This window comes from Uranotaenia lowii, chromosome 3 (genome assembly GCF_029784155.1).
Source record: "Uranotaenia lowii strain MFRU-FL chromosome 3, ASM2978415v1, whole genome shotgun sequence".
NCBI lineage: Eukaryota > Metazoa > Arthropoda > Insecta > Diptera > Culicidae > Uranotaenia > Uranotaenia lowii.
The window spans coordinates 224,610,896-224,622,075 of NC_073693.1; the positions used below are offsets into that span (position 1 = coordinate 224,610,896).

An 11,180-nucleotide genomic window follows, 5' to 3' on the forward strand; every position below is an offset into this window, starting at 1 on the left:
AGGAGGAGATAAAGGCCTATAACTTCTACAGTTTTGCTTCAATTGACTTGAAAATTTGACACAACATTCTTGAAATGTTTTACAATAAGAAAATAAAAAAATAAAAAAATCGATTTTTTGAAAGTGTTAGACCCTACCCCCCCCTTAAGAGAAGGCAGAAAAGTTTTTGACTTGACAAATGTACGGTGTAGATTGTATGTATGTATGTATGTGTATTTAAGATACAACATCATACATGTGTAGATTGTACACATATTCGAAAACCGGCCTGCTTAGATTTCTGCTGACTCAACACGCGTCATCATCATCATCATCGTCATCATCAATAAAGCAATAGCATGGCTAAAAAAAAAAGATTTTGATGTATTCTAACATTGCTTTTAAAAATAAGAATTCAGTTGAAAACCAAAAGTCAGTTAATTGTGTCGTTTTCTGACACTAAATAAAGTTAATTTTGATGGTGAGGTTGAGTGAGCAACCTGCAAAATAAGTGATATGAATAAAAAAAAACAAAAAAAACCTTTTTTTGTTCTGCTCAATCAGAAGCTGAATCCACAGTGATCGCAAGCAATCAATCAATAATTTTATAATTGCTTTAAAACATATTTCCATATATTATTAAATAAAGTCAATGAATATATGCGAGTTGTATGTACACATGATTTTACTCATCATACTTCATACTACATTTCAGGATATATTTAAAACATTTTACTTTCTTGGGTGTGATTGATCGTAGTTTTACCTTTAATTCTAGTTACAAAAAAGGTCGATAAACGGGGTTGAGCGTTCAACTATAGGTAAAACTTGAGTTCAATGGAGTGGTAAGATTTTGATTATGGTATGGTTTGGTAAGATTATTTCACTATATATCGATTTTTGAATGTCTATATAAATATTAGAATGATCAATCAGGTGCCAGCTGGGCAGGTATATACACGTATGCGGAATACCTGTTGAATATTCATAACATGCTCAATGTTATGAATTTTAAAACGGCTGTGTAGGTGATTGACTCATTCTCTCAAATAACACTATCATACACACGAAATACATTCACGCCACAACAGTTCATACGAAGCCATGGTGTCGGGTATGCGGTGATTTGCATTAAAGATTTGCCGAAATTTTAATCTAAAGGATGCAATTTAGCGCATGCGTTGGCGAAACTGTGGTGAATCCGTGCACCCATGGTGGATTATCTACATACATACATACATACATACAGAAGGCAGAAAAGTTTTTGACTTTGGAAGATTTATATTTCCTGCAGCCGAATTCCAGTACTTGAAGAAAATCACCAAAAATCTCTCCTAGAAAAGAAATTCTAAAATCATCGTTCTCTTCATAAAAATGCCTTTCCTTCTTGGCTGATTGCGAAAAAGTAAAGAGAAATAAAAAAAAAAACAAAAGTAAGATAAGAAAAAAGTATAGTTCACCTATTCACCGCTAGACGTCTTTGACGTTTTTTCAACCATTTGAACTTCAAAATTAATTCATAGAATACTGATAATTAACAACATTTCTTCTTCTTCTTCTTCTTTCTGGTTTCAGCAGGGGTCACAACACAAGATGGTAGCCATGTGACAGGTGTTGAACAGTCATAATAGTCAAAAGATTTAGCTAAATAAAAACAAAATTATAGTATCGATGATTTAATAACTACCCGCATGAATCAGTATCATAAAACGACCGTAACTGTAATCTTTCTCCTGAGACACCCAAAAGATTACCCTAATGGTTATCAGATTATTCAAGTATGATTATATGAATCGTTTTGGGTATCGTTTGGACACACTTTACGATACAGTGAACGGGTTGTTAAGTAGAGTTACGATTCAACAACGATTCAAATGCAACGAACCGGTTGGATCATACATGTTATCTTTTGTTAATGATCTACCCATAAAATAAGGATGATACGATGTATCTTCAATTATTAATAATAAGATCAATAAAATAAATAAAAGTTCGTGGTACTCGAGTTTGTTTATTCAACATTTAATTACAATATTTTTTAAAAATCACACTACACCAAAAACGTGCACTTAATAAGCGGTTCTATTGAGGCAGTATGTTCCCGAGATGCTGAGATGGTGCCGAGGATATAGACCGGTAGGGTTGATGTTACCTATAGTGGCCACAGTGTTGCTACCGTTTCCATCATTATTTTTCTGCGCTTCGTTTATCGCAGCTCCGCAGCTTCGATTTTGCGCCCTCGTCTGAAGCTGCCAAAAATTGCCATACAGCTTCTGGAAGAAAAAATATTTTTAATAGGCATCTTTTTTTGGTTACAATTACTTTAAGTAAGGTACTCACCATTACCATCAGAGCAGGTGCCATCTCCGAACGTTCCGACGAGTCCCGAGGAGTCCCGGGAGATTTTTTCAAAACCCGGGCCAACTCAGCCACGTGTTTTGACATGACAGCAGAAAAATTGATGGCGTGTTGCAAAAAAACTCAATTTGTTTTCAGAACCATTTATTGAATCTTTCAAAAATAATTCGTTATCGTTTTATCGCGTTGCTAAAATTATCTTTTTGGGTTTTAGAATATCAATCGTATCTTTCGAAAATAATTTTTTTGCGTTCTAGCAAAGACGCATTGAGCCAAGATGCCATTTGACACGTTACTATTAATGTAATCAGAATGGAATAATACGGACGTTTAAGTGTATCTTACTTTACTATGCGGGTAATCACTTTGATTGAAATAAAAGAGTAAATGTCATTCCAAATTTTATGCTGATATGAAATATTCCTCCAGCAACCGATTTCGTACAATACAAACATTTGTATTTTGCGTTTCTCATTCATCTGAATCCTTAACTCCATATCCAAAAAGGTTTTGAATAATTACTCAAGGCCTCAAATTTCACATTTTTCCTAGGTGCAATGAATTTAAGAGAGAATTTTGAATAATATGGGTGCATTGCATTGCATTGGGACATTGGAGAAGAATGTAGAAGCCAAAGGACGTGCCTGGAAGTTATACAACAAGGTTCTGACGAAGTACGACGGATGCATCCTCATGGATGACGGAACGTACGTGAAGATGGATTTTGGGCGTCTTCCTGGCCAAAAAATTTACAAAGCCACTAGTCGGGGTGATATCCCCGCCAAGTTTAAATTCGTTTTTGCCGATAAGTTTGCAAGAAAGTGCTTGATCTGACCAGGTATTTGCAGCTGCGGACGAAAAACCCTGATTTTTGTGAAAAAACAAGACCATGGACTCCGAAATGTACAACGAGGAGTGCCTGAAAAACTTTCTCACAATGGACCAGTAAAGTTTCCGCTAGATTAGGCAAGCTGTCACAACAGCAAAGAAGTACTACAGTAGACTGGGTCGATTTGGGGTCATTTTTGAATTTTTCAAACCCTGGGGTCTTAAAAGCTTCATCTTGGTCCAAAACTCATCCATGATTTTTTGCAGAATTTTTAAGTAACGTTTACATGAGTAAATTTGAACTTTTAGGTTTGTATGGGAAAATTGAATATTTTGTACTGAAAAATCATCATCATTTTTGTATCTTCTGTGGAACCGAGCCAGCTGATGGTTTTTGTGCCAATTTATAAATTTCTTAAGGGAAATTTTCCGCTGAACAACTTTGTTGAAGACCGTAACTTCGTATCTTATTAGGAAAAAAAGTTATTAGCGGTTTAACAGGGGTATGTCTTTCCGCATTGATAAACAATAAAGTCAATTGACATCACTGCTGGGTACCTAGCGAGAATTGCATGACAACTTTTCCTGCAATACTTCACGGAGCTTAAGCAGTGATGTTAATTGAATTTCTTGTTTATCAATGCGGAAAGACATACCCCTGTTAAACAGCTAATAACTTTTTTTCCTAATAAGATACGAAGTTACGGTCTTCAACAAAGTTGTTCAGCGGAAAATTTCCCTTAAGAAATTTATAAATTGGCACAAAAACCATCAGCTGGCTCGGTTCCACAGAAGATACAAAAATGATGATGATTTTTCAGTACAAAATATTCAATTTTCCCATACAAACATAAAAGTTCAAATTTACTCATGTAAACGTTACTTAAAAATTCTGCAAAAAATCATGGATGAGTTTTGGACCAATATGAAGCTTTTAAGACCCCAGGGTTTGAGAAATTCAAAAATGACCCCAAATCGACTCAGTCTAGTACTACAGTGGTATCGGGTCAACGGGTAGATTTTGTCGAAAAGGACATCAACCCACCAAACTGCCCTCAATTCCACTCTATCGAAAAATTTTCTGCAATTGTCAAGCAGAAGATGAATAAGAATGGTAGGACGACTCGGGATGCAACAGAGATGAAGAGATTGTGGAACAAAATGGCCGCTGAGGTCAGCGAATAGGGTGTCCAAACTATGATGAATGGTACTCGACGAAAAGTTTGAAATTCCATCAAAACAACATCTGAATATTTTTTATTGTTTCCCTATAAAGTGCAATGAAAACCCTACATTTTGAGTAAAAAAACATTTTTATTTCGTTAACAGAGCTCCGATATAGACCCTTTTTAATGCTTCCAGATTTTGGGTGATCCATGCTTTATAACTTCCGGGCACATTCTTTGGCTACTACATTTTGCTTCAATGCCCGTTTTGGTTGCTTACTAGCCCGATAAGATTGAAAAAAAAAATTTTAAAAATTTAAAAAAAATTTCACAGTTTCCAAGAATTTCATTAAGAACAGTTGATTGAAAACTGGTAGAATATGAATTATTGGTATTACTTTCAATTAAACGTTGGTCAAACTTTCCTTTTAGCTGTTTGCTAAAAAGAAAAAAACCATACAAAGATATTGGTAGGCACACAAACACATTTGTTTATGCATAAATTTGTAGAAAAAAATCTGTTTTAGGATTTTAAAAACACCACACTCCCAACTCGCACCATTTATTGCGAAAAGAGTTCCGATTCAATGAGCACATCGGCTAACACCGACTGGCAGCCAAACAAAGGAGGAGCAGCAACGATAACACAGAATCGATCGGCAAAAATAGTTTTCAATGACCCTTTATGGGTAGGATCGTGTGAGTGGAGTGTACCTTACTATTTCCACGGGCAGACACAGACACGTTCGTTTTCGGATTCGGAAGAAAGGCTTTCGCCATGAATTAATTCCAATCCGAGGCATTTCTTATGACAATTCATAATTCTGTTCAACAGTGAACTGATCATTTTTGTTCAAGAACATCTATGATCTCTTTAAGGCTACCTGCACTTTGAGAAAATTTTGTTTTAAATAATATCAAAAATCTCCACCGGTGTATGGACCCCGCTGTGTAACAATAATCATTGATCAGCCCTCCCTTCATTTCGACTTTGTTGGAATCAGGTCTGTACGCAAACATCGGCCAACAAAAAGGTACAAACGGTTTTTTTTTGTTTGCCCAGCTGCATTTTGTATTGACGTCTGTAACTTTTGCTTAATTTGAAAACTACTTTCCATGGAAATTGAATGGCATGTTGCAGGTAGTTGGTCCTTTTTGAGTTACCGGTCAGTTTAACGCGACCGTACAGTTACTGTTATCATTACCGATGAGTTTGTTTAATTCATGTGCCGTGTGGATTGGGTAGAAAACGAAACCGAAGACAAATCTACCGCTAATGAGAAATTGTTTATTTGCTTGTAATTTGTTGAGAAGGTTTTTTTTAATACGTAATTTGTTGACGTGTTTCACGTAAGCAAGGTCATTACATCCCAATACTTGTTAATTTTAGCGGTATTTATGAGGATTTAAAAAAAAAATGTTGAACAATGTCTATAAACGACTAGTGAACTTCGTTTTACCATAACATTAACGAAATGTCGAGGTCCTTTATTTTTGCTTCGTTGCACAACCTTGAAAAATTATTTAATTTTAAAAAGTTTCAAAAAAGTCTCGTCACAACCCACTATCAACAGAAAACACCCCTGACTACGAGTATTCATAAACTCGTAGATATTGTTTATACGAAAGATTTTTTTTTCGTTTTGAATTTTCGGCGTTTGGTTTTAGATAATCTTGTAATGTCAAAATACATGGGAAATAAAGAAAAAATTTAAATGGTTCGAGTGGTATCGTCATTTAAATATTTGTTGTTCTTGTTCTTTTCGTCTATATCGAATCCTGGGTAAAACGGGCTAACCCTTTTCAGAAACCGTTTTGACACATTTCACGCACTCGAGTCCTGAGAAAGGTAATTAAAATACATGGTTATCTGACTTTTACAGTAAGTAGGCGAGGAGGCTGGCAAATGGTTGATAAAGTGCAACACGAGGCCCCATAGTGTTCATATCACCTCTCTTATTCACAACTCCTATCTCAACCTCCCCGTGGTACCGGCTGGGATGCGAGTAACCTAAGCATAGTACGGGTATATATCCAACCCCGGCATGCACACTAAGAAGGTGGCCGCACGCGTCTGTTCCCCAGGTCAGGGGCGGCGTGCAACAACAACCGAGCGTCTGTTCTCCGATTGGCTCCGATAATCAGGACTTTGAGCGCATCATGGGGCGCTATGGTCTAGGACAGATGAGCTAAAACGGAGTGCTGTTTGTAGAATTTTGTGGCAACAACAACATGGTGATCGGTTGATCGCTCTTCCCCTATCGACCAGCACATAAGGTCACTTGGGTAAATATCACGAGATGGCCGAACAGAAAATCAAATTGACCACATCTGCATCAGCCGAAAATGGAGAAGGAGCCTTCTTGATGTATTTACGCAACAAACGATGCACAGACATGGCGTCTGACTATTTAGGGCACGAACTGACGTATGGATGTATCGACAGATTCTCCCAGAGCAACGCGCTCAGTCATCACTTGGCATCCTAGGCGAGATATGACTGAGAGCTGCGCGTATCCAACGGCGCGAGGAGAAAGTCGGGTGTCGATACGACGTCCGCCAGTTAGAGAATCCAGAACGTTGAACAGCTTGAATCCCGAGCCTCGTAACTGCCGACAGACGGAACAGTCGAAGAACAGTGGTGTGGAATCAATAATGCCTTTATCACGACGAGCCATGGTACTCTCGGTAAAGTTTATGGAAGAAGAAGTGAATGGATGTCGGATAAAACTTGGAGGATGATCTATGATCAGAGAAAAGCGAAAGTCGGAATTGAGCAGGCATGTACCGGGTCAGCCAAAGCAGCCGCCTGCTTACGATATGCGGAGCTGGAAAAGGCAGTTAAACGAGCTTGTAGACGAGATCAGAGATCTTGGACAAACTCCCTAGCCGAAGAGGGAGAAACAGTCGCCGCCAATGGAGATATCCGGCTACATCACACACGTGCGAGAACGCAGCCTCAAAGCTTGCGCTGCCGAAAATGTTGTGCTTTAAGCTGTAGCGAACCCAACCGACAGTTCGGTTTTCATCCCTTCAGGCTTCCTGTTTCTAAAATAATTTCATCTAACTGTCGGCTGCAGCGCGTGACAGTTTGGGCAGGACTGTCACGGTTGACTGTCGTGCCCATACCGTACACATGCCCGGCTGTATGCGCTGCTGCTCGGTTCGAATAGATCGAACGAGCCATCGAGCAGGAGCATACGACCGAGGCGAAACGCGATGTGTGGTGCCGGTGCGGGTTCGGCGATATGATTACCTTCTATCCTATGGGATCCTATGAGGAGGGTGATCGGGGTGATCACCACCCCCCCCCCCCCCCTTAAGCGAGAAAGAAATTGATACCTACGCTCTTTCGAAATTAACTCGGCCCGAGCGTGGATGATAATTCCAAGCGAATCTCGGCTACAGTCGGACGGAGTAGGTAATACTGTCATGCGAAATTCAACGCATTGAAAACTGACACGAAGATTTCTCCAAAACTGTCACGAAGCTTAAAAAACTTTCATACCCACGAACAAACTTTCGCATGAGGTTAAACGAGGCCTCGCTGTACATCGCACGACCGCTCCTTTTAGAACTGTCGGGGAAGAAATATTCGGAAAGCTTTCATCAAGGTGCACGTGCGACGTTCTCAAGAATACTGTCGTTCGCCAGTACTTTTCGGAAGCCTGCTCCCGAGTCCCGAATAGCGATGGCCAAAAGAACTCGCGGCTCGGCTCGAAGCGCCAACAGTACCTAAGTCGCATTAAGGGCGTCAACTCGGAAACGCCCTCGCTGGAATAGAAGCGGCAATCAAAGACATGAAATCCAACAAAACACCTGGGATCGATTGCATCTCTGCTGAAATACTGAAAGCCGACCCTGCCCTGTCAGCACAAATGTTGCACCGTCTTTTCGCTGACGACTAGATGAAGGGTATCCTAGTAGAGGTCCCGAAGAAAGGAGACCTGGCAGAGTGCGGTAACTGGCGAGGCATAACGTTGATCTGTACAACTCAGCCACATCACAACACTACGAATCATACTGGATCAAATCAACGAATTCCAGGACTCTCTTCTGCTGGTGTTCGTTGATTTCTAAAAAACATTCAACCGACTTAACCTCGAAAACATCTGGGTGGCTCTAAGACTACGAAGAGTCTCAACTGGTCCATCTTATCGAAACACAGTACGAGGTATGTTTGGGAAAGGTCTTGTATGACGGTGTCTTGTCCGATCAAATCCCGGTAACTGCTAGAGTGATACAGGGGTGAATCTTATCACCGCTACTTTTTCTAATTGTAATGGGTGAGATTCTGACTGAATTGATCGACTGTGCACCGAATCGAGAATTGCCGTGGAATCCTTCTACAATGGAGCAACTGAACGACCTTGACCTGGCAGACGATATTGTTTTGCACGCCCAAAGACAACAAGGCATGCAGAGCAAACTCAACGACCTCACCGAAAGCTCCATGGCAGCAGGTCTCAAAGTCAATGTCGGAAAGACCAAGTCGATGGAAATCAACACAGTATCTTGGTAGCCAGATAACGCCTGATGGTGATACTAAGAAAGACATCGAATCCCGGATCAGAAAAGCCCGATTAGCAGTTGCGATTCTCCGGAACACCTGGCGCTCACCGTCAGATATCTCTACTAACGAAAATTCAAATCTTTAACTCAAATGTCAAATCTGTATTTCTGTACAGGTGCGAAACTTGGTGCACATATGCGGTAATTTGTAAACCACTGCCTGTGGAATATCATCCGCGCTTGGTGGCGTGGCAACTGGATCTTAAATGAGGAACTATATCGCCGGTGTTTTTAAAAGGGCGCTAGAGATCGAGATTCGGGAACGTAAGTGGAGATGGTTTGAGCACACGCTGCGAAAAGATGAGAACGAGATTTGCAGAGAGGCGCTTGAATGGAATCCAGAAGGACATCGAAGAAGAGGCAGACCCAGAAGCCTAGCCGCCGAAATACGAACTGTCGACGAAAGTCTTGACTGGGCGAGTGAAGACGCTGGCTCCGGATCGTCAAGGTAGAGGTTTTTTTACAACGGCCCTATGCACCGGAGAATCAAAATGAAATCTCGCGTGAGCTTTCATTACGTCGAATGAAACAAAATTTGAAAAACTGAGATATTCACTAAAAAGCTTCATTATAACATTATCTACCTATGTGATTGATAAAACAATCAACTTAAACCCTTTTAATATATAAAATTTAAGACTTCCAAAATGACGAATGAAACAAAATCTTGATTGCCAATTTCAATGTTGCTTACGTCCCTTCTTCCAAACGGTGAATGTGCAGAGGAAGAAAAACCTAGCACATTCGCTATGGATTCCATGAGCAAACAAGTGTATACAGGTAGAGGTTTTCAGAATATCAACCTGGCAATGAATATTATTTCAGATTCTTCTTTTCAAACGTTCTTAAATCGATTCTCAAGCAGGCTTTCGAACGCTGTAAAATAATGCAGCAAGGAAAAGAAACCGAACAGCAGCAGTAGCAGCAAACCTAACAACTAACTGCATCAGGCTGAGTGGCAGCAGCCTGCTGCTGTTAGTCACCCAATCACCCGATTCACACTTTTATTACGCATTCACTAATAAATTTACCGCTGCACTCGACAACTCAATAAGTTAACATTCACTATGCGAAGAAAATTGAAAATTTACCGGTAATTGCCTCAGAAACATTTGGGCGTAAGTGCAAGTTGAACGAATCAAAGGACGAATGAGACAAATTTCCCCTCCAGCTGATCGGCAACAGAAAGCTGATCAGCAGCAGCGAGCTGGTTTGACCAATGGCGCACCCGATTCACACATTTCATTATGCATTTACTCACCAATTTACCGCTACACTAGATATTTCACTTATTAAACAGCCACTACGCCGAGAAAATTGAAAACTTCCCATAGTATTTGCATCAGAAACATTTGGGCGTAAGTGCAAGTTGAACGAATCAAAGGACGAAAGAAAAGAGACGAATGAAGCAAATTTCCCCTCCAAACGACGAACGTGTTCAGACGTATGAACGATTTATGTTTGAATATGTCGTATGTTCCTATATGATTAAAAAATAGCTCTAAAAATTGCAAAAAATTAATTTCATAATGTGGAATATCTGACACAATTAGTTTCCATGAATATTGCGTATTTTTTTAAGGTTTATCGGCGAAGGAATGAAAATAGGATTTGAAATACACTCTTCAAATTTCAGACGCGTTTTTCTCGGTTCGGTGTTTCTGTTTCATTCGACGTAATGAAAGCTCACGCGAGAAATGATGTTGGTCAAAACAGATCGCTAAAATTATGAATTAAACTATGAACTATAGTTCGTCAAAATTATTACTTAGTTTGAAGTTTCGTGTATCGTATCTGTGTAGGAAGTATGTTTTAATTTGAGCTTCAGAACAACTAATTGCAAATCTTAAATATTCAAAAGAGCTTAAGCTCAGCAATCTGCTTTTCATGTTCTTTACTTTTTTTTGTTTCGATTATAGTCGTTTTACCATCTTTATGGCATTCGCGACTTTATCAACGTTACAGTTGGCGGATCGTTATTGAAAAACTAATCCGGTACAACTGTATTCGATGTTTACTCTTGGGCTCGAACTCGTGGACAATGTTCTTTACGAAAAACGCATATTGAAATCATTAGTCAAATGCAAGGTTCGTGTAATTATCTAGCAAGTCACAGACAAAAGACTTCGATAAAAAGCAACGAACCCGATTTTAGGAGTTCATCATTAAAATAAGGTAAATGGGGAAAGTTTTCCGACCATTTTTGTGATGTTTCTGCCAAATTCAGCTTATACAGCCCACTTTTGGCTTCAGAAGCTGTATTTAGTATACTTAAGC

At 39.4% G+C, this 11,180-nt stretch overlaps 1 protein-coding gene across 1 annotated transcript; it reads right to left on the minus strand.

The window, feature by feature from the left end:
* Positions 1–1,979: 1,979 nt before the first annotated feature.
* On the minus strand, positions 1,980–2,424 carry LOC129753127 (uncharacterized). Its single transcript, XM_055748926.1, has 2 exons — positions 2,320–2,424; positions 1,980–2,252 (listed from the first exon to the last, which is right to left on the minus strand). Exons 1-2 carry the CDS (start codon positions 2,422–2,424, stop codon positions 2,049–2,051), a joined length of 309 nt encoding a protein of 102 aa, XP_055604901.1. The 3' UTR covers positions 1,980–2,048.
* Positions 2,425–11,180: the final 8,756 nt, after the last annotated feature.

What these genes read in the sequence shown, in the direction of transcription:
- LOC129753127 (XM_055748926.1), bottom strand. Translation starts at nt 2,424, where the DNA reads ATGTCAAAACACGTGGCTGAGTTGGCCCGGGTTTTGAAAAAATCTCCC. An exon ending in CACCTGCTCTGATGGTAATG is followed by an intron (nt 2,253 to 2,319) that starts GTGAGTACCTTA and finishes TTTTTCTTCCAG; the next exon opens with AAGCTGTATGGCAATTTTTG.